This window comes from Scyliorhinus torazame, chromosome 21, assembly GCF_047496885.1.
Source record: "Scyliorhinus torazame isolate Kashiwa2021f chromosome 21, sScyTor2.1, whole genome shotgun sequence".
In the NCBI taxonomy this organism is placed as follows: Eukaryota; Metazoa; Chordata; class Chondrichthyes; order Carcharhiniformes; family Scyliorhinidae; genus Scyliorhinus; species Scyliorhinus torazame.
In genome coordinates, this window is record NC_092727.1 from 78,416,966 (window position 1) to 78,440,187 (window position 23,222).

Sequence of the window (23,222 nt, forward strand, 5' to 3'; positions counted from 1 at the left end):
GTAGGTCATGCCTCACAAACCTTATTGAGTTCTTTGAGAAGGTGACTGAACAGGTAGACGAGGGTAGAGCAGTTGATGTGGTGTATATGGATTTCAGCAAAGCGTTTGATAAGGTTCCCCACGGTAGGCTATTGCAAAAAATACGGAGGCTGGGGATTGAGGGTGATTTAGAGATGTGGATCAGAAATTGGCGAGCTGAAAGAAGACAGAGGGTGGTGGTTGATGGGAAATGTTCAGAATGGAGTACAGTCACAAGTGGAGTACCACAAGGATCTGTTCTGGGGCCGTTGCTGTTTGTCATTTTTATCAATGACCTAGAGGAAGGCGCAGAAGGGTGGGTGAGTAAATTTGCAGACGATACTAAAGTCGGTGGTGTTGTCGATAGTGTGGAAGGATGTAGCAGGTTACAGAGGGATATAGATAAGATGCAGAGCTGGGCTGAGAGGTGGCAAATGGAGTTTAATGTAGAGAAGTGTGAGGTGATTCACTTTGGAAGGAATAACAGGAATGCGGAATATTTGGCTAATGGTAAAGTTCTTGAAAGTGTGGCTGAGCAGAGGGATCTAGGTGTCCATGTACATAGATCCCTGAAAGTTGCCACCCAGGTTGATAGGGTTGTGAAGAAGGCCTATGGAGTGTTGGCCTTTATTGGTAGAGGGATTGAGTTCCGGAGTCGGGAGGTCATGTTGCAGCTGTACAGAACTCTGGTCCGGCCGCATTTGGAGTATTGCGTACAGTTCTGGTCACCGCATTATAGGAAGGACGTGGAGGCTTTGGAGCGGGTGCAGAGGAGATTTACCAGGATGTTGCCTGGTATGGAGGGAAAATCTTATGAGGAAAGGCTGACGGACTTGAGGTTGTTTTCGTTGGAGAGAAGAAGGTTAAGAGGAGACTTAATAGAGGCATACAAAATGATCAGGGGGTTGGATAGGGTGGACAGTGAGAGCCTTCTCCCGCGGATGGATATGGCTGGCACAAGGGGACATAACTTTAAACTGAGGGGTAATAGATATAGGACAGAGGTCAGAGGTAGGTTCTTTACGCAAAGAGTAGTGAGGCCGTGGAATGCCCTACCTGCTACAGTAGTGAACTCGCCAACATTGAGGGCATTTAAAAGTTTATTGGATAAACATATGGATGATAATGGCATAGTGTAGGTTAGATGGCTTTTGTTTCGGTGCAACATCGTGGGCCGAAGGGCCTGTACTGCGCTGTATTGTTCTATGTTCTATGTTCTACTCAGAGCTCCAGTCTGGTGTCTCTTGTAAGAAAATTCTGTAAGAAATGTAAGAAATGTAAGAAAACCACTCGGTGCTAGAATATCTGTCTGAAAGCCTTCTCAGACAGCTCATCTCTTCACAGATGCTGTCAGATGGTGCATTCCAGCATTTTCCATTCCATTTCTTTATTTGCACTGGTCTAGTGATGTTGGTTGAGCAATAAATAACATGGGCCGAGGCGGGGGAGGAGGTGGTGACTGGCTTGTTCTTTGTTACAATAGTGTTATAGCATGTTTAAATGCCCATCTGAGGGGGCAGACAGGGCCTCTATTTAACATCTACCCTGAGAGCACAGATGTAGGAATGGAGTTGCCGGGTGAACTAATTTGAAGCTGACAAACTCGGCATATGGGAGAATGGGGAAGCTGAAGGGAGTGCGGGAAACCCCAGCCTGAATTGCATGGAAAATGTGGAATGCAGCATGAGTGTCGGGTGAGTGTTACTGTTAATATCGAGGCGCCTATTATGTTGTTGTGACATAACAGATCCACAGCTGAGAGAACAGAACCAAATAAAAAAGACGCAAAATTTGGTTATTGAACATAAACTTTGCACTATGAATGATTATGCCCTGAGATTGAACACACCACAGCCAGGAGTCCTGCTATTTATTAAAGCTGCTAATACTTGGGTCTATTCCTAGGATGACATAAGTGAAGTTCACCTCTCTGTAAAATAGAGGAATCGAAATATTAGGGACACTTTCCCATTAGAGCCTTGACCCCTAATCTCTTGATGACAACTCTGGCCCCAATCCTGCACCCATTTCCTGGACCGTGGCTGCCACACTAGCAGCGCCTAATCTCACAATTATCTTCACCAGTGGGCCCTCAGGGCCTTGTTGGCTCTGGTATAAAGAGGTTTGAGGTCCAAGATCAGAGGCGACTCAGCCTCACTGTTCAGGCACCCAGTTCCCCAGTGACAGGCACAGTCAAACACCTTGGCTTTTGTTTCTCTACACCAAGCACAATAATGGTGATAAAGTGTGGGAGGACAGAACACGTTGTCAAGAAACATTTATGAGAATTACAGAAAGAAAGACAGACAATGAGAGAGAGAAAGAGAGAGAGAGAGCGAGAAAGAGAGCGAGAGAGAGAGAGAGAGAGAGAGAGAGAGAGAGAGAAGGATTTAAGCAAAAATGTATTCTGGAACAGAAATTGAGCCACAGCCGCGGAGTACAACATGAGCATGGGCAGCACAGTAGCATAGGTGGGCAGCACGGTAGCATAGGTGGGCAGCACGGTAGCATAGGTGGGCAGCAAGGTAGCATAGTGGTTAGCACTGTGACTTCACAGCGCCAGGGTCCCAGGTTAGATTCCCCGCTGGGTTACTGTCTGTGCTGAGTCTGCACGTTCTCCCTGTGTCTGCGTGGGTTTCCTCTGGGTGCTCCGATTTCCTCCCACAGTCCAAAGACGTGCAGGTTAGGAGGTTTTGCCATGCTAAATTGCCCTTAGTGTCCAAAAAAAAGGTTAGGAGGGGTTATTGGGTTGGGGGGATAGGTTGGAAGTAAGGGCTTAAGTGGGTCGGTGCAGACACGATGGGCCGAATGGCCTCCTGCTTCACTGTATGTTCTATGTTCTAGGTCCCAGCCCGGGTCACTCAATACGGGAACTCGTACTCCAGGAACCCCATGAGGGGATCATTGCCGATCCCCCTTGGTCTTCTCGGGGATTATAACACCCTGCCTTCATTGTCAGATGAAATATGTCTCACTTAACTAAAAAAAACAATAAAAACTGAGAAATCCTGGTGCAAACTGTTTTTTTCCTTATTGGAGCACCCGGTCATGAAGAACAATCTGGCTTCCCACCAGCAGATGGGGATGTTCATAGAATTTACAGCGCAGAAGGAGGCCATTCAGCCCATCGAGTCTGCACTGGCCCCTGGAAAGAGCACCCTAACCATGCCCACACCTCCACCCTATCCCCGTAACCCAATAACCCCACCGAACCTTTTGACACAAAGGGGAATTTAGCACGGCCAATCCACCTAACCTGCGCATCTTTGGACTGTGGGAAGAAACCGGAGCACCCGGAGGAAACTCACGCACACACGAGGAGAACGTGCAGACTCCACACAGACAGTGACCCAAGCCTGGAATCGAACCTGGGACCCTGGAGCTGTGAAACAACAGTGCTAATCACTGTGCTGCCCGTTGGTGCCACTGGCCGACAATATTGTCGACAGCTTTCAACAGGCTGCATCAGTCGCACATACAGAGAGGGCCCTTCACCCGACATGATTGGACAAGGGATGGATTCTATTTTATGGGGACAGAAATAATTACTAACTTTTAAACATTTATTTGCGGGATGTGGGCTTCGCTAGCAAAGCCAGCATTTATTGTGCCAGTCTGATTAACATTACTAGAGGGCGATACTTCCGGTGGCGGCTATGAAGGAGTAAGTCGCACATTTGGTGGCTCCCGCTCTGGTCGGACTTTTGGCCCTTTTCCCCCGATCTTTTAACGGTCTTGAACTGTAGAACGGATGTCAGTGGCAATTCTCTACTGAATTCCCAATTCGGTGCATGGAGAAAAGGGCGAGAAGTGTTCGTAAGGGCAGAAATAAGAAGACTTGGGCTGTAGTTGCAACAGGGGACAGCATGGCGGAGGGGCGAACCTCTGGCTTGTCGACCCAGCAGTCTGTGGAGCAGCTGATGCAAGTCATCTAGGAGGGCTTTGCTACGCAGAAACGGGACTGCTTGGACTCGATAAAAGCGTCGATTGAGCGGTTGGAGCTCCGGTTGGACGCCCAGGATCGGGCGATCCAGAAGGTGGAAAAGACGCTGGCTGAGCAGGAGGAGCATCAGACCATGGTGGAGCTGGAGGTGGGGATGCTGAGGGACCAGCAAAAGAAGCTTCTGGAGAAGGTGGAGGACCTAGAGAATAGGTCCCACCAGCAGAACCTAAGAATTGTTGGGCTCCCGGAGGGGTCCGAAGGAACGGACGCTGGGGCATACATCGCAGACATGTTTGAGAAGCTGCTGGAGGATGGGGCATTCTCCCGGCCCTTGGAGGTGGATAGGGCTCACAGAGCGCCTGCGAAGAAGCTGCGAATGAGAGATCCCCCGAGGGCTATGGTGGTGAGGTTCCACAAGTTGGAGTATTGCGTACAGTTCTGGTCACCGCATTATAGGAAGGACGTGGAGGCTTTGGAGCGGGTGCAGAGGAGATTTCCCAGGATGTTGCCTGGTATGGAGGGAAAATCTTATGAGGAAAGGCTGATGGACTTGAGGTAGTTTTCGTTAGAGAGAAGGTTAAGAGGAGACTTAATAGAGGCATACAAAATGATCAGGGGGTTAGATAGGGTGGACAGTGAGAGCCTTCTCCCGCGGATGGAAATGGCTGGCACGAGGGGACATAGCTTTAAACTGAGGGGTAATAGATATAGGACAGAGGTCAGAGGTAGGTTCTTTACACAAAGAGTGGTGAGGCCGTGGAATGCCCTACCTGCAACAGTAGTGAATTCGTCAACATTGAGGGCATTTAAAAGTTTATTGGATAAACATATGGATGATAATGGCATAGCGTAGGTTAGATGGCTTTTGTTTCGGTGCAACATCGTGGGCCGAAGGGCCTGTACTGCGCTGTATCGTTCTATGTTCTATGTTCTAAGTTCTCAGATAAGGAACGTATTCTGCAGTGGGCCAAGCAGACACGGAGCTGTAAGTGGGACAATCGCATCCTGCGGGTTTACCAAGACCTGAGCGTGGAGGTGGCCAGGAGGAGAGCAGGCTTCAATCAGAGCATGACGATCCTTTTCAAGAAAAAGCTGAAGCTTGGACTGTTATACCCAGCCCGTCTCTGTGTCACGCATGAGGATCAGCACTTTTACTTTGAGTCGCCTGAGGACGGGTTGGACTTTGCAAGAAAGAAAGGGCTGGCGAAGGACTGAGAACTTTTGAACTTGGCTGCAACATTCGTGTTTCGGTTTTCTCTGTTTTGTTTATCTGTTTTTGTAAAATGTTTCTTGTTTTTCTTGGAACCAGCAGTAGAGCTGGGTGAGTTTAGGTTTTCATTTGCACTGTTGGGGGATGGAGGTGTGCTAGTTTTGATCTTGGTGTTTTTCGGTTGGGCAATTGTGTGGGGATTGTTTGATGTTGGAGTTTGTTTGCATGAGCGGGGGGGGAGGGTGGAGAGGGAACAATAGGTGGGAGACTATCTGGTGCCGGGGATGGGGGCCACCAAGCTAGCTGGGTGAGCTAGCTCACGGAAGCGCAGTGGGGGGGGGGGATGCATATGTTTGGTTTAGGAAAGGTATTGGGCTGCAGGGTGTTGTTGCTAGGGGGGGGGGGGGGAGAGGGGGTTAAAGTTCTGCTGGCGAGGGGGGGACTTGGGCTGAGGGACAGAGAGGAGGTCGGGGGCTGCCTGGGGATGGTCCGGTGGGGGCGCGGATCACGGGCTGGTGGTGGGCCTAAAAAAGGGGATGACTGATCGGCAGGGGGGGGGGGAGCGCAATGAGCCCCCCAACTAGGCTGATCACTTGGACTGTTCGAGGGTTAAATGGGCCGGTAAAAAGGGCACGTGTGTTCGCGCATCTTAGGGGATTGAAGGCGGACGTGGTGATGTTGCAGGAGGTGCACCTTAAGGTAACGGACCAGGTTAGACTGAGGAAAGGCTGGGTCAGTCAGGTGTTTCATTCGGGACTAGATTCAAAGACTAGAGGGGTCGCAATCCTGATCAATAAGCGGGTGGTGTTTGAGGCGGTTGAATAGTCTCGGACGTGGGAGGTCGGTATATTATGGTCAGTGGGAAACTGGAGGGGGTGCAGGTGGTATTAGTAAATGTATATGCGCCAAATTGGGATGATGTGGAGTTTATAAAGAGGATGCTGGGGAAGATACCGGACCTGGACTCGTACAGATTGGTCATGGGAGGGGACTTCAATGCAGCTATGGACCTGGGCTTGGACCGGTCAAGCTTGAAAACGGGCAGGGTGACAGCAATGGCAAAGGAACTAAGAGGGTTCATGGAGCTGATGGGGGGGAGGGGGGGGGGGGGGGGGGGGGGGGGGGAATCCATAGAGGTTTGGGCAGTGCCAAGGACGAAGGAGTTCTCCTTCTACTCACACGTGTACTCCCGGATTGATTTTTTAATTTTGAGCAGGGTCTTTCTGGCTGGGGTACTCGGCGATTACAATCTCAGTCCATGCACCGCACTGGGTTGACCTGCAGGTTAGTAAAGACAGTGATCAGCGCCTGCACTGGAGGTTAGATGTGGGACTTTTGACAGATGAAGGGGTGTGCGAGCGGCTGAGGAAATGTATTCAGAGCTACCTGCAAGTCAATGACAAGGGGGAAACTTCGGCAGCGGTGGTTTGGGAAGCACTGAAGGCGGTGGTAAGGGGGGAGCTGATCTCGATCCGGGCTCATAGGGAGAAGGTTGACAGGGCAGAGACTGCCAGACTGGCAAAGGAGATATTACAGATCGATAGGAGGTATGCGGAGACCCCAGAGGCAGGGCTCCTGAGGGAACGGCGGAGGCTGCAGGCGGAGTTTAGCTTGCTGACCACAGGGAGGGTGGTGGAGCAGCTGAGAAAGGCGAGGGGGGCGATTTATGAACATGGGGAGAAGTCCAGCAGAATGCTTGCACAGCAGTTTAGGAAGAGGGAGGCAGCTCGGGAGATAGGGAAAGTAAAGGATGGTGAGGGGAACCTGGTTGGTGATTCGGTAGGGGTGAATAAGGCGTTTAGAGATTTTTACAGCAGGCTGTACAGGTCGGAACCCCCTACGGGGCCGGAGGGGATGAGGCGCTTCTTGGAGGGGCTGCATTTCCCAACGGTGGATGGAGAGCGGGTAGAAGGGCTTGGGGGCCCCAATTGGGCTGGAAGAGATAGTGGAGAGCTTGAAGGCCATGCAGGCGGGTAAGGCCCCGGGTCCGGACTAGTACCCAGTGGAGTTTTATAAAAGGTTCTCAGGGATACTGGGGCCAGTGTTGTGAGGATGTTCAATGAGGCAAGGGAAAGAGGGGTGCTGCCCCCGACGATGTCACAGGCAATGATTTTGCTGATTCGTAAGCGGGACAAGAACCCAGAGCTGTGTGGGTCCTACAGGCCGATCTCCCTGCTGACTGTGGATGCCAAGTTGCTGGCCAAAATCTTGTCCTCCAGGATTGAGGACTGTGTTCCGGACGTTATTGGGGAGGACCAGACGAGGTTTGTTAAGGGTAGGCAGTTGGTGACCAATGTAAGAAGGCTGTTAAATGTGATCATGATGCCCCCAGAAGGTAGGGAGGTTGAGGTAGTAATTGCAATGGATGCAGAAAAGGCTTTTCATCGGGTAGAATGGGGCTCTCTGTGGGAGGTACTGGGACGGTTTGGATTTGGGCGGGATTCTATTTCGCTCGGAGAGCTTCAAGGGGCTGGAGGTGACTGGTCCGGGTTTGAGGGGGGGTGGGGGGGCGCACAGTGTTTCGCTCTATGCGGATGATCTGCTTCTGTACCTTTCGGACCCAATAGAGAGGATGGAGGAAATCATGAAGATTTTAGGGGAATTTGGCCAGTTTCCGGGGTATAAGCTAAACATGGATAAGAGTGAGATGTTTGTGGTTCAGGCGAGGGGACATGAGGGGCGACTGGGGGAGCTGTCGTTTAGGTCAGTGGGGGGTAGTTTTAGGTACCTGGTCATCCAAGTGCCGCGGGAATGGGACCGGCTGCATAAATTGAATCTGGCCCGGCTAGTGGAGCAAATGAAGGACGATTTCCGGAGATGGGACATGCACCCGTTGTCACTGGTCGGGAGGGTACAAACGGTGAAAATGCCGGTCCTCCGGAGCTTCCTATTTGTAATTCAACGTCTCCCCATTTTTACTCCGCGGTCCTTTTTAAGCGGGTCAACAGGGTGATCACGGGCTTCGTGTGGGCGGGCAAGACCCCGCGGGTAAGGAAGGTAATGCTCGAGCGGAGTCGGGGAGAGGGCGGGCTGACGCTGCCAAATTTTAGCAATTATTACTGGGTGGCTAACATAGCCATGATCAGGAAGTGGGTGATGGGGGAGGGGTTGGCATGGGTGCATATGGAGGGCACCAGTCTGCGGGCGTTGGTAACTGCGCCTCTGCCGGCTCGGTACTCGACCAGCCCCGTGGTGGTGGTGCCCTGAGAGTTTGAGGCCAGTGGAGGCGGCATGTGGGAGCAGTCGGAGCATCGGTCTGGGCCCCAATTTGTGATAACCACCGGTTTGCCCCGGGGAGTATGGATGGGGGGTTCAGGGTATGGCGGAGAGTGGGGATTGAGAGGATGGGGGATGTGTTCATAGAGGGGAGCTTTCTGAGTATGAGGGCGCTGGAGGAGAAGTTTGGTCTGGCGAGGGGAAACAAATTCAGATACTTGCAGATGCGGGACTTCCTTCATAAACAGGTGGCAACCTTCCCGCTCCTACCGCTGAGGGGGATTCAGAACAGGGTAATTTCCAGAGGGTGGATCGGGGAGGGGAGCGTCTCGGACATCTATAAGGAGCTTCTGGGGTCGGAGGAGACGCAGACCGAGGAGCTGAAGCGTAAGTGGGAGGAGGAGCTGGGAGGCGAGATAGAGTCTGGTTTATGGGCAGACGAGTTGAGTAAAGTCTACGCGTCTGCAACATGTGCCAGGCTCAGCCTGATACAATTTAAGGTTGTGCACCGGGCTCACATGACAGTGGCCCAGATGAGCAGATTCTTTGGGGTGGAGGACAGGTGCACAAAATGCGCGGGAGGCCCAGCGAACCATGTCCACATGTTCTGGACATGTTCAAAGCTTCAGGGGTTTTGGCAGGGGTTTGCGGATGTCATGTCCAAGGTTTTAAAAACAAGGCTGGTGCTGGGTCCAGAGGTGGCGATTTTCAGGGTGTCGGAAAAGGAGGAGAAAGAGGCAGATGTTCTGGCCTTTGCTTCCCTGGTCGTCTGGAGACGGATACTATTGGCCTGGAGGGACTCAAAGCCCCCAAAGTCGGAGACCTGGCTATCGGACATGGCTAGGTTTCTCTGTATGGAGAAAATTAAGTTCGCCTTGAGAGGTTCAGTTAGGGTTCACCCGGAGGTGGCAACCGTTCATCGACTTCCTTGCGGAAAATTAATCGTCAGCAGACCGGGGGCGGGCGGGCGGGGGGGGGGGGGGGAAGAGTAGTTTAGATTAGAGTAGGGGGGTAATAAGGGTGGGACCTGCACGAAAGTTAAACGGTTCTTGCACTATGTTTATGGTTTCATGTATCTTGTTTATTTTGTTGTTGTTTCTATACCAAAAATACCTCAATAAAATGTTTATTAAAAATAAAAAATAACATTACTAGAAGGCAGCAAAGTGGTAAATCTGGAGTCTTCAAATAGAACACTTTATTACAAAACAAACCTTCAGACAGGAACAGTAGAATGGGACAAACTAGTATTTATATAACGTCTTTCATGACCCCAGGATGTACCAAAGTGTTTAACAGCCAATGAAGTAGAAAGTGCAGTCACTATTGTAATGTTGAACAGTCTTGTTTTAATATTCTCCAACTTTTCAATTCCTGTAACTGGTTAATAAGGTGCTTAAATTCCTTTATAAAATGAGGAGGGTGGCCACCATTATCACGCCAATCAATGTCTGTGTTTTATCTCTTGCTGGCGTGAGGTTCCAGTGCCATGTTGAAGGGATGAGAGGTTTATGGAATTCATTTTTTAAAATATTATAAATTTAGAGTACCCAATTCATTTTTTCCAATTAAAGGACAATTTAGCATGTTCAATCCACCTACCCTGCACATCTTTGGGGTTTATGGAATTCATGATGGGGGAACTGAATCACAGAATTTACAGAGGCCATTCAGCCCATCGGGTCTGCACCGGCGCTTGGAAAGAGCACCCTACTTAAGCCCACGCATCCACCCTATCCCCGTAACCCAGTAACCCCACCTAACCTTTTTGGACACTGAGGGCAATTTAGCATAGCCAATCCACTTAACCTGCACATCTTTGGACTTGTGGGAGGAAACTGGAGCACCCGGAGGAAACCCACGCAGACATGGTGAGAACGTGCATACTCCGCACAGACAGTGACCCAAGCCGGGAATCGAACCTGGGACCCTGGAACTGGAACAGTGCTAACCAATGTGCTACCATGCTGCCCATGAGGTAGGAAATTATAACCTGATAGACGAGGAAGGGACTTACAGCACAGAGGGGGAGATCAGGCAAGATGTCGGGGAGTGGTGGTGGTGGGGGGGGGGGGGGGGGGGGGGGGATGGAATGAGGCTAAGCAGGATAGAGGAAAAGGGAGGTCTTGAATCTGTCAGTAACAACAGGAGGAAGGGAAGATCAAAAGCCTGAGAAGGCCGAAACAAATGTAAGACTTTGAAGAGCAGAGGCTGGGAGGACAAGGACATTATTCTTTATCTTCAGTGTGATAGTCAATGGCTTTCAATCTTTAATGGGGGTCCTTGAACTATTGAGGGTAATTCTGAGAGGCTTTGTCCGTGGTGCGGGGCCTCAGTATTGGTGAGTGTAGGCATGCAGACTACAGCACCGATTTCCAATTTGCTCCTACTGCAGGTAAGGCTGTGCACAGGAGCAGTTGGGGACAGGCCTCACAACACCAGCCCCAGCATACTCTAACTAAAGGAGCAGTACTAAGAATTATTACAGCATGTGAGTGATTGTAAAAAAAGTGTTAATCAGAGAAGCCTTTCTTGTTAGCTCAAGCCTAGAAAATAAGAAGTTGTCTGAGAAAGGTAGGGAGTTACAGGACTGTGTTCTCTTTATTTAGCGAGTTCCTAGTTGTTTTGTTATGTTTCCTTTGTAACATAAGCGGCTTCCTTGTGTTGCATTTGTCAAGGAAGGTCGAGACATGTAAATAACTTCAACTCATTTATTTACACTATGTACACTTTTATAACTTGAGTTCGACACTACTGCTAATCCTATTGTAGCTACCTAACTGACTAACCATCTGCTGTCTTCCACGTGGTGGGTGTGATAACGAATCAACCCTGTGCGTCTCCTCACTGACTGTCTCCACTGGCCGAAAGGGGGCTGATCATCTGTGTGGTGTCCTTTATGTATGGGTTGGTGTAATGCCCCCCTGTGGTCGTGTCACCTCCTTGTGTATCGTGAATGTCCATTGGTCGCCTCCCATCTAACTTATCTATTGGTTGAGTGTGTGTGTGTGATGTTTCTGGTGCTCCCTCTAGTGTCTGTCTAGCTTACATGTATTTACAGTGATGCACATCACCACACTAGTTGCAGAGAGAAGCAATAGCCTGGCCAGTGGCCAGATGCCGTTTTTAAGCCCGCCTTCCAGTTTAGTACAGGCCTCGAAAATGAATCAGTGTTTGGACTGTATCACAGCTGTAGCCTGGACGGTTTTGTCAACCTCGCTGATATTGAGTGGCTGCAAAGAGGTGTTGGCCAGTCCTGTAATGGTTTAAAAGGTTTCACTATCGCTGTGGAAGGTCAAAGTTGGGTGGACGAGCTTTAGGGTCTAAGAAGAGAATGGTTTCTGTGGGGGATGTTTTCACCAGTCAATCCTCCTGCCAGAGGCGCTCAGCTGCTACTCCTTGGTGTGGTGGGTTTAAGTCAGGTTGGAGTCAGGGCAAGGAGTTGAGGAGGTCTTATATGGGCAGGCTTGGGTTAGATAGACCTTCTCCATTGGCTTGCCGGTTGCAATTACCCTCCTGATGTCGGGACTGGGGGTGGGGGCAATGTTGCTCAGCACCGGGAGCCAGGGAAGGTGAGCTGGTCAAAGACCACCTGTGAAGATGGGCATTGAGTTGAGTTGCACATTGAGAAGTTTGGTGTGGACAGATTGGTACTATACAGGGGCGCAGTATTCTGCAGCTTAGTATGTGATGGCAAGACCAGACAACCTTAGAGTCTTGGCTTGTGACCCCGATGAGACACTGGCCAGTATACCGAGAAGGTTGTTGCAAGTTTTAATTTTGTTCTGCATTCTTGCTGAGTTGCTGAAGCAACTGGACAGTCAGATGATTGCTATGTTGGAAAAAGACAGGTCAGAGTGGGGGTCAGGACAGGTCGCTCTGAATTCAAAGGTCAGCCTAAATAATAACAGAGCTGAAACCATAACATGTTTAGAATTCTCCAGCTAATAGTTTGTAAGTTCATGTTGCTCGTGTGTGTTTGATTGCTCTCAATAACATCGTTATGATGTTATAATCTGGAATCTACCAAAAATAGAGTTGCTTGCAACAAATTTAATGGCAACTTTCCAAAGATAAATACTTCAAGAGAGAACAATGCAGGGAAATGGGACTAACTTAACAGTTCTTTCAAAGAGCTGGCACAATACGATGGGGCCGAATGGCCTCCTTCTAAATTGTTTGATTTTCATTGATGAACAATTATTATTGGAGGGTTAATAAATCAGTGAAGCTCTGACAGTCACTGATGTGAGCACAATCATTTTGAGGAATAGCTTATAAGAAAATATTCCCATCCTATAACTTTATTGCTACAACAACCCACATTTTTATAGCACCTTTAACATTACAAAATGTCCCCGAGGTGCTTCACAGGATCATTAGAAAACAAAATACGACACCGAGCCACAAAGGGGGAGATCAGGTCAGATGCTCAAACGTTTGGTTGAAGAGGGAGGGTTTGAAGGAGCTTTTTAAAGGAAAAAAGCGAGGTCGAGAGGGGTCAAGGCGTAGGAGGAAATTCCAGAGCTTGGGGCCATGGCAACTGAAGGCACAGCCACTAATGGTGGAGCAATTCCAATTCGGAATACGGTAGAGATCAGGATAGGTGAGCGCAGATATGTGGGAGGGTTGTGGAGCTGGTTTACAGATTAGTTTAATCTAAGACTGTTTGGCAGAACAGGGATGGAGTTGCTGGCTAGGGAATGGAGTTTGGAGCGGGGCCTGAAAACAGTTCCCAATACTTAACTGGAAGAAAGTTCTGCTCGTCGGTACTCGATATGGAATTAACAACGGTCGAGGAGTCAAGAGAGGAGGTGGTGGTGAGATAGAACTGGGTGTCATCAGTGTACATGTGAAAAAACCACGCCGTACTGTTGCATGATGTTGCCAAGGGGCAGCATGTAGATGGGAAACAGGACGGAGCCAAAGACAGATCCTTGGGACCACCAGGGGTAACAGTTAGGGAGCAGATGAGAAGCCACTGCAGGTGATTCTCGGGCTATGATTGGATAGATGAGAATTGAACCAGGTGCGAGCAGTCCCACCCATGGGGTGAGACATTGGAGGAGGATTGTGAGCTCAGCCATGCCAAGAACTGCAGAAGACCCCAGTAGAATGAGGAGAGAAAGTTTACCTTTGTCACAATCACAAATGATCTCACTTGTAACTTTGATAAGAGAAGTTTTGGTCATTATGAGGGGTGGAAATCTTGAGAATGACAGCAGAGAAACAGGCCACTCAGCCCGGCTGACTGTGTTTCTAACCCACCACAGCCTCTTTTCTCTCTCTCTCACCCTATAGGGACCCTTCAAACTCACTTGGTTCCTGCCACTTCAGAGAGTGGAACTGCCCATTCCGCCTACCTCCGGCCACTTTGCAGATCGCTCCCTTCAGCTTCGTCTCGCAGTTAGATATTCGCCACATCCCGTCCACATCCATGTAAGTACAGCCCAAGGCCTGGCGCGGCTCCCCCTCCTGCCAGTTGGTGTAGTCCGATTCCTCCCCACTCAGCCAGGAGAAGGTCCTGGCTCCCTGCATAAGATCACAGCCGTTACTGAGTGTGGCAGTATTGAGCAGTGAGAAAATGCAGCAAGAGAGAAAGGGAGAGAGAGAGAGAAAGGGGGAGAGAGAGAGAAAAACAAATAAAGAACACCAACTCCTTGCATTTATATAGCATCCTTTATATACAAAGGCACTTCATGGGGGCCTTATCAAGCTGAATGCAGCACTGAGCCACATAGGGTGATCTTAGTCCAGATGACCAAAAGCTTGGTCAAAGAGGCAGGTTTTAAGATGCGTCTAAAAGGAGGAAAGCGAGTTGGAGAGGCAGAGAGGTCTAGGGAGGAAATTCTAGAGTTGGGCCCCGCAACTGAAGACACGGCTGCTGAAGATCGAGTGATTACAATAGACGAGCGGGATCTAACTAAAAAAAAAAAAGAGTCAATTCTGGGTGTGATTAGCGGTGTCATTCCTGACCCATCCCCGCTATCTAACGGCACTGAATTTTGTTACTGCCCCGGCAGGGAACTCTCTCTCCCCCCGCCACCCCCCCACCACCTGAGGCTGCACTCAGCGTCATTTCCTGCACTGCGCTTTTAAATGCCGCCCCGATCTCTTGACCCCCCCCCACCCCAACACCCCAACTCACCTATAAGGAGGTCATCGAGCCCTCCTGCATCTCACCTCACAGGGGCAGAGCACCCCTGGGCCTGATCCCAGGATGGGAAAAATGCCAGGCTGGCAGTGCCAAGGTGCCTGGGTGGCACCAGCAGTGCCAGGTTGCACCCTACCCAAAAGCCAACCACCTGGGGGCCTCCAGATTTGCTGGGCCATGACTGATTGCAGCACCTGAGTATGGATTGGCAGCGGTTGCCAATATACCCACAGGTTTGGCAAAGCTTCCTGCCATGTTCCAGGACAGTCTGGGCACTATACAGGGAGCTTTGGCCAGGATCAGTGTGGACCTGATGGCTCAGCCACTCTATTTTCGTGCCCGGCTGCTCCTGTACACCCTGAGGCCGAAGGTAGATGCTGAATTGGATCGGCTGGAGCGTTTGGGCATCATACGTGCCGTTCAGGTCTTGGATTGGGTTGCCCCGGTCGTCTCTGTGGTGAAGCCTGATGGCTCCGTGTGCCTGTGTGGCGATTATAAAATGACAGTGGACTGGATCACTCGTTTGGACCGTTATCTGGTCCCCTACATTGAGAACTTATATGTGAAGCTCAGCTGTGTTTATGAAGCTGGACATGAGCCATGTGTACCTCCAGCTGGTCTTGGACCCCAACTCAAGGCGTTTTGTGATGGTCAACATGCACCGGGGGCCTGTAAAAGTACACCCGTTTGCCTTTCGGGGTCTCCTCGGCATGTACCATTTTTCAGTGGGTTATGGAGAACATCCTGCATGGTTTATCCCAGGTCACGGTTGACTTTGGCGATGTCTTGATCACGGGCTCCTCGGACCAGGAACATTTACAGAACTTGGGCAATGTTTTGCGGCAATTCCAGGAAGCCGGCCACCGCGAGGGCCACCGTCGAGCGGTTGTGGCAGACTTTCAGTACGCACGGCATTCTGGAGGTGCTCGTCTCCGATAATGGAACAGCTTTTACAAGTGCTGAGTTTGGCTTGTTCATGGCCGCCAACAGGATCTGCCATGGGTGCACCACCCCATACCACCTGGCCTCCAACAGGTGGGCTGAGCGGGCAGTCCAGATGTTCAAGCAGGGAATGAGGAAGCACACCTCTGGATCCTGGGAGACTCGGTTGGTGCGTTTTCTGTTTAGTTCTGCCACACCGGGGGTCGGGCCAGCCGAATTGTTCACAGGGCATTGTCTCCACACCCGGCTGAGCTTGGGCATCCCATACCTTACTGTAAAGGTCCGCCACAGACAGGATAGGACCGAGACAGACACAGGCCGCCACATGCCGTTGCAAAGTTTCACCCCGGGCGATTCGGTGTATGTTTGGAAATTGGTGATGGTGTCAATGGATTGCGGGCGTGGTATTGTCCCAGTCCGTGTGGTTAATTATACAGTGCGAGCTCAAGGCCTGGAATCCAACTGGCACATAGACCACCTCCGCGGCAGTACACCCACGATGCCGAATCCGTTCCAGGATATGCCAGCCTGGGGGTTCCGCCGCCTCCGCCATTGCCACCCCTAGTTCCAATGAACATCAAGATCCAGGATGCCAAAATGCTGGACGAAGAAAGTCCTGATTCCGACATGGAAGTTCAGCTGCCATGGAAGCCACCACGCTGATCCCGCCTCATCGTTCCACGTGGAAGCGCCCATCCAGTGCCTAACGAATGGGGGGGGGTCCTTTGCATCGTTTCGCCATTGTGGACTCCACTTTGGACTTGGGGGGGGGGGAGGGGATGTTATAACCCGCATGGAGGCCATGAGGTGTGGACCATTTGGTTCCTGTGACCTCTACAGAATACAAATTCCCCCGGTTACGAGAGGAGCCCTCACAGCAGAAAAACTGGGAAACCCTTCGGGGAGAGGAGTATTTGTGCACAGGTAATAAAAGAGGATCATTTGCATCCTACTTGCTGTTTCATGTGGATTCTCTCAGCATGGATACCACAGGTGTGGAGGAGGGATGTATGTGTGGAGTGGGGGAGGGTTGTGGATACGGGGGAGGGGTGTGGAGTGGTGGATGGGTGTGGAGTGGGGAAGAGGTGTGGAGTGGGGGAGTGGTGTGGAGTGGGGGAGGTGTATCGAGTAGGGAAGGGGTGTGGAGTGGGGAGGGTAGTGGAGGGGGGAGGAGTGTGGAGTGGGGAAGAGGTGTGGAGTGGGGGAGTGGTGTGGAGTGGGGGAGGTGTGTCGAGTAGGGAAGGGGTGTGGATTGGGGAGGGGTGTTGAGTGGGGGTGGGGTGTGGAGTGGGGGAGGTGTGTGGAGTGGGGAAGGGGTGTGGAGTGGGGGAGGGGTGTGGAGTGTGTGTGTGGAGTGGGGTAGGTAAAGTTGGGGAGGGGTGTGGAGTGGGGGTGGGTGTGGAGTGGGGGAGGGGTGTGGAGTGGGGTGGAGAGGGAGGCGTGTGGTGTGGGGAGGGCTGTGGTGTGGAGTGGGGGAGGGGTGTCGAGTGGGGTGTGGAGTGTGGCGTGTGTGAGGTGTGTGGAGTGGGGGGTATTTAGTGGGGGGGGTGGGGTATGTGTGGAGAGGGGGAGGGGTGTGGAGTGGGAGGGGAAGGTGGAGTGGGGCGGGGTCTGGAGTGGGGAGGAATGTGGAGTGGGGGAGGGGTGTGGAGTGGGGAAGGGGTGTGGAGTGGGGAAGGGGTGTGGAGTGGAGTGAGGGTGGGGTGTGGAGTGGGGAAGGGGTGTGGATTGGGGAGGGGTGTTGAGTGGGGGTGGGGTGTGGAGTGGGGGAGGGGTGTGAAGTGGGGAAGGGGTGTGGAGTGGGGGAGGGGTGTGCAGTAGGAGTGGAAGGTGGAGTGGGGAGGGGTGTGGAGTGGGGAAGGGGCGTGGAATGGGGAAGGGGTGTGAAGTGGGGAAGTGGTGTGGAGTGGAGTGAGGGTGGGGTGTGGAGTGGGGAAGGGGTGTGGATTGGGGAGGGGTGTTGAGTGGGGGTGGGGTGTGGAGTGGGGGTGGGGTGTGGAGTGGGGGTGGGGTGTGGAGTGGGGAAGGGGTGTGGAGTGGGGAAGGGGTGTGGAGTGGAGTGAGGGTGGGGTGTGGAGTGGGGAAGGGGTGTGGATTGTGGGAGGGGTGTGGAGTGGGGGAGGGGTGTGGAGTGGGGGGTGGAGTGCGGCATGTGTGAGGGGTGTGGAGTGGGGGTGTTATGGAGTGGGGGGGGGGGTTTGTGTGGAGTGGGGAGGGGTGTGGAGTGGGGGAGGAGTGTGGAGTGGGGGGGGTCTGTGTGGAGTGGGGGGGCTCTGATGGAGTGGGGGAGGGTTGTGGAGAGGGGTGTGGAGTGGGGGGTCTATGTAGAGTGGGGGAGGGGTGTGGAGTGGGGGGTCTATGTAGAGTGGGGGGAGGGTTGTGGAGTGGGGGGTAGGTGGAGTGGGGGGGGGGGTCTGATGGAGTGGGTGAGGGTTGTGGAGTGGGGGGGGGGGGGTAGGTGGAGTTGGGAGGAGTGTGGGTGTGCAGTCAGGAATGGCCTGGGAATGAAGTCTGTGTGGATAAGTCAGAGTGCCACTGAGCACATAACAGGACGCCCACAGTCTGCTACTTCCCCACAAGATGCAGCAATGAGATAAACTAACATTGCTCCGAGTTAAATCAATTCATCGATTACAGTCTCCCGATGACCACCACAATCTGTCATCTCACCAACATTGAGAGGAAAAGAAAACCACAACAGGTCTGATAAAGTGTAGTCAGTAAATTATAGAATATTCATCCTAGAATAAGGTATCACAGGAAACCCAGTGTTCAACAAGAAATGTGACAACTGAAATATTTGCAGACAGCAAATACTCGCAGGTGTAAAATATTTAATACGGTAAAATCTCCTGAATAATAGAACACATGAAGCGGCCATTCTGCCCATTGTGACTGGGTCAGCTCATTGAAAGAACAAACCAATTAGTCCCACTCTCTTAGTGTAAACATCCTGGTTTAAATGAACCAACTGTTTGGACAACAATTGCTAAACGGGCATTTGTTCTTGTGAATTATGAGTTGTAAGACCTGCCACCCTCCCCTACCTGTCACCCTTACCCCATCTCCTTCCCCTGCTCAATACCCTCCTCCGCCTGTCACCCTACCCCCGTCACTACCCCGCCTATCACTTCCCCACTGCTTGTCAGCCTCTCCCTGCCCAATACCCTCCCCACCACCGTTCCCCCTGCCCGTCATCCCCCCTCCACCTACCCATCACCCTCCCCCCGCCCTTCACTCCCCCCACCACCCCCACCCGTCACTCCCCCACCACCTGTCGCCGTCCCTCCCTCCCCTTCTTGCCTACCATTCCCTCCTGCCCACTCTCTTCCCCTGTCAGCCCCTGATTTGTGGCTTTGATGTATTTCCCTCTCACTGGCCATTGGTATAACAACTGATCAACTTGATCACAACTATGTCACTTTAAAGTCACAGATTATTTTTGAACTGGTGCCATAATCTTTTACTCATTGCATTTATCATTCTTCACGGTTCTTGCAAACAGTAAATGACTTCACACTGTCATTTTGCAGAGTACACACTGATAAAAGCCTCTTGGTTACAAGTATTACCTCTTCATTCGACAGCCCGATCCAGAGGGGTTGTTGGACGCTGTTAATAACCTGTGTGAGGAAGGCCTGATGGTAGGGGTCCACTACAGTTACCAGGGTCTCGTTGTGGCTCTCGCAGAGCCAGACGGCCTCCAGCCAAGAGAGAGGTTTCTGGATAACTCGGTAGGTGCTGTTCATGTAGCTCAGCTTGGACATTGAGGGAGGAGGGAAGTTGGCAGGCGTCGATGGTAGTGATGGGTCTGAATAGGAATGAAGAGAGTTAGGCTCAATGGGAATGTTTGGAATCTTTTGCCTCTGGGAAGGGACACGCGCAGTCCCTTCACCGTCCCCACTGTCCAGTGTTTAACCAACACCAAAGGCGTAGACCACAAAACAACAGATTTACACGCGGGAACGTCGTGCCTTGGTTATGTTAATAAATTAATAATGAGAAGAACAAGGGCCCTTCCCATGGCGTTTTTATGAATTCGAGTTCAATTTAAAAAAAGAAAAACTCGAAGAAAAGGGAGCATGAAGCTGTCGGAATGTCATAAAAACCAAACTGATTCAATTAATATCTTGTATGGATGGAATCCTGCCGCCCTCAGCCACTCACTTCACTAGAATGAATAATGTTGGCTTTGCCAGTTACATCCACACCCTGTGAATAAATAAATAAATGTACAAAAATTGATTAACACTTTCACAGAACAACTTAAAACTCAAAATGAACCCTTTGGTTTGGAAAATTTAATAAGTTCATATCTTTATTGACACAAGTTTTTCGGGATTTGACCAGTGTTATGGGAACGCGTCCTGTGACGCAGTTTGCTTTCCCAGAAAATTGAAACCCTGGGGCCTTGTGTATGATGTATGGAAATGAGAGGTGCTGGTTGTTACTTAAGCTGCTGACAATTCAACATTCCACCTAATCGTATTGTGGGACAAACAACATTGAATACAGCGGTTCAGCGGCCACTTCCTCAAGGGCAATGAGTGAGTGGTGAGCAAAACACACTGAACTCCCAAGTCGTCAGCTTTGGCTCGATGGCAAAGCTCTCAGCTCCAAGGCTGGCACTCCCCATGCAGAACTGAGGCAGCCCACACTGTTGGGGGTGCCAACTTTGGGCCTGTCTGCCCTCAGTGGACGATCCACCAGCACGACACGGCAACGAGCAGGGAGCACTTGCCGGCATATAGAGAGAGCGAGTACCCAATTCATTTTTTCCAATTAAGTGCAATTTAGCGTGGCCTGCACATCTTTGGGTTGTGGGGGCGACACCCACGCAAACACAGGGAGAATGCGCAAACTCCATACGGACAGTGACCCAGAGCTGGGATCAAACTTGGGACCTTGGCGCCGTGAGGCAGCAGGGCTAACCCACTGCGCCACCGTGCTAGAGTTGGTCAATTATTGATCCAATAACTAAACCAGATTGTGCATGTTAGCTGTCACGGTCTTGCTTGTGGGATCTTTCTGTCTGTGAATTGAGGCCATATTTCTGGCAACAGCGACTATAATTCAAAAATGTACTTTGTTGTTTTAGGTTGACGTAGGCAAGACATAAATGCAAGTTCGCTCTCTCAATAACACATCATCTGTCATTCTGGTCCCATCCAGTACATGAAGGTGCTTAACAAGGCGGTTGACAGGACAACTTTGCCTCATTCCTACTCTGAAATCACTACGGTGATTTGCTTTAAGGTAGGAACAGGGCAATGACAGACAAAGAGGTTGTGCAACTTCCTCATTTCCATCAACATCTGGCCCTTACCTCCCCAGTTGTGAACAGCTGGGGTTTCTAATATCCTATCCGAGCCCTATGTTTCCATAGGAAGATAACGGACCCATGAAATACTATCAAACAGCGGATCAATAACTCCTCCTGACTCCACATAAAAAACCCTCAAACCAATTCCTATCCCTCCACGGTTTTATCGAAGAATCGCTTCCCCACCACATGGTCTGGTTCACTCTGCACTAGAGCTGCTGAGATTTCCCACCCTCTCACCTGGCAGATGGACTCCAAAGGAGACCCATCTGTGAAAACGTTTCAGCTTCCCGACCATTTCCATTGGACAGGAGGTGGGCATCTTAGTCACTCCCCGCCCCACATTCCCCCCAATAAAGCTGTCACTTCAACCCCACAGAGACTCCCATCTCTCTTGACACAATCCATGATCCCAGTTGCTTTGAAGTTGCTGCATGAGCCACCAGGTCAAAATACTTGCACAAAACAATAAATTATTTCCACTGTCACCTCTATCACAAGTGCAAGAGCAGCAATGTCTTCACTTCCTAGCCGCTTACCATCCTGATTTAACAAAATTACAATTTGCCGGTGACACCCACATCCCAAAAATAAATAAAATTATAAATATGATGCTTCAAGATATTCTACCCGACTCATTCTCCAATATCACAGCAGTAGCCAGGCTGATGTTTGTCAGCCAGTGCTGATGCATGGAGGCACTGTAGGAAATGCTGATCATCAATGGGGAAAGGCTAACGTCAGCTAGTCAAATAAACACTGCTGCCAACTCTGCCTGTTCTGTTCCATTCGTTTAGCTGCTCCAATTTAGTATTATGAGCAGCTCAAACCCGTGATTCAACCTTCCCCATCTCGGGTGCATCCTTTTCCAGACCTAGTCTGCCTGCCTCGTGGCTTACTCCCCACTGGTTTCTGTGATATTCCAACTTACTCCTTCAGACGCAGGCACAGTGATCCTATCTGCTTTCAGTGTTAATTGAATGAGTTCTTGCAATACCACTTGTATCCAGTAGCTGCCTCCCTAATGCACGTCTCCCTTGGTATTGGGTAACAGATTCTTGGCTTTATGGAAAAGCAGAATAGCCTGAAAAATCTTCATAAATCGCTGGTTAGACTTTAACTGGAGTCCCGGTGAGTGCTGGGCACCATCATTTAGGGTTGTTGTCAAGTCCCCGAAAAGAAGATTTTACCAGAATGAGTACCGGGATGAGGGACTACAGTTATGTCGAAAGACTGTATAAACTTGGATTGTTTTCCTTAAGAGTAGGGAAGATACCCAAGAGGGATGTTCAAAATAATGAGGGGTTTTGATAGAGCAGGTCAAGAGAACATATTTCCGCTGGTAAGTAAGTTGGTGACAGCGGGCATCGATTTTGAATAATTAGTATACAAACACGGAGGAGTCAATTAGGATGGAGGGTTATGACCTGGAACACACTACCTGGAAAAGATGGTGGAATCCTGATTTCAGCCGAAATCCGACGGACCGGAGAATTGCCAGGGGGGCGGCGTGAATCCCGCCCCGCCGCCGGCTGCCGGATTCTCCGGCAGCGGTTTTTCGGCGGGGGTGGGAATCGTGTTGCGCCTGTCGGGGGCCGTTGGCAGCGCCCCCCCACCCATCCCCAGCGATTCTCCGCCCTACGATGGGCTGAGTGGCCGCCTGTTTCCGGCCGGTCCCGCCGGCGTAAATCAAACCAGGTCCGTACTGGCGGGACCTGGCTCTGCGGGGGCCTGCAGAGTCCTCGGGGGGGCACGGGGGGATCCGGCCCCGGGGGGGGGCCCACGTTGGCCTGGTCCGCGATCGAGGCCCACTGATCCACGGGCGGGCCTGTGCCGTGGGAGCACTCTTTCCCTCCGCGCCGGCCGCTGTAACGGTCTGCCATGGCCTGCGCGGAGAAGAACCCCCTGTGCATGCACTGGGATGACTCCAGTACATGCTGGTGCTCCTGCGCATGCGGCAACTTGCGCCAGCCAACGGAGGCCCTTCGGCGCTGGCTGGCGCGGCTCCAACCCCGCCGGCCTAGCCCCTGAAGGTGCGTAGGATTCCACACCTTCCGGGCGGCCCAACGCTGGAGTGATTCACGCCACTCCTCGGCGCCGGTACGGCCCGCCCCGCCGTTTATGGGAGAATCCCGCCCCAGATTCCTTAGGGATTTCTGGACGCGCAGTTTAAGAGGATTAACTTGCAGGGTTAAGGGGAGAAACCTTGGACATGGAAATAAATTGTGCCTGTTTCAAAGCCAGGCACAGGCATCTTGAGTGGATAAAACATGGCGAGGCAGTATGGTGCTCAAGGATGGTATAAAAATGTAGACATGCATTTGAATATTTAGTAATTTGAGGACACCAGTGGTAATTTATTTAACTACATACCGAGTTCTGCTCAAAGCAGCATATCGCTCCCAGTAGTCCTTGC

The 23,222-nt window shown here is 51.2% G+C and overlaps 1 protein-coding gene across 3 annotated transcripts in view; it reads right to left on the bottom strand.

The window, feature by feature from the left end:
• mrc2 (mannose receptor, C-type 2) overlaps positions 1–23,222 on the bottom strand; it is a 603,955-nt gene that overhangs the window by 32,146 nt on the left and 548,587 nt on the right. For all 3 annotated transcript variants that reach the window (XM_072486972.1, XM_072486974.1, XM_072486973.1), the window contains 2 exons: positions 19,056–19,294; positions 13,751–13,919 (listed from right to left, as the gene is read on the bottom strand). In XM_072486972.1, the coding sequence (XP_072343073.1) occupies positions 13,751–13,919; positions 19,056–19,294 (408 nt within the window). The remainder of the gene's footprint in view (positions 1–13,750; positions 13,920–19,055; positions 19,295–23,222) is intronic.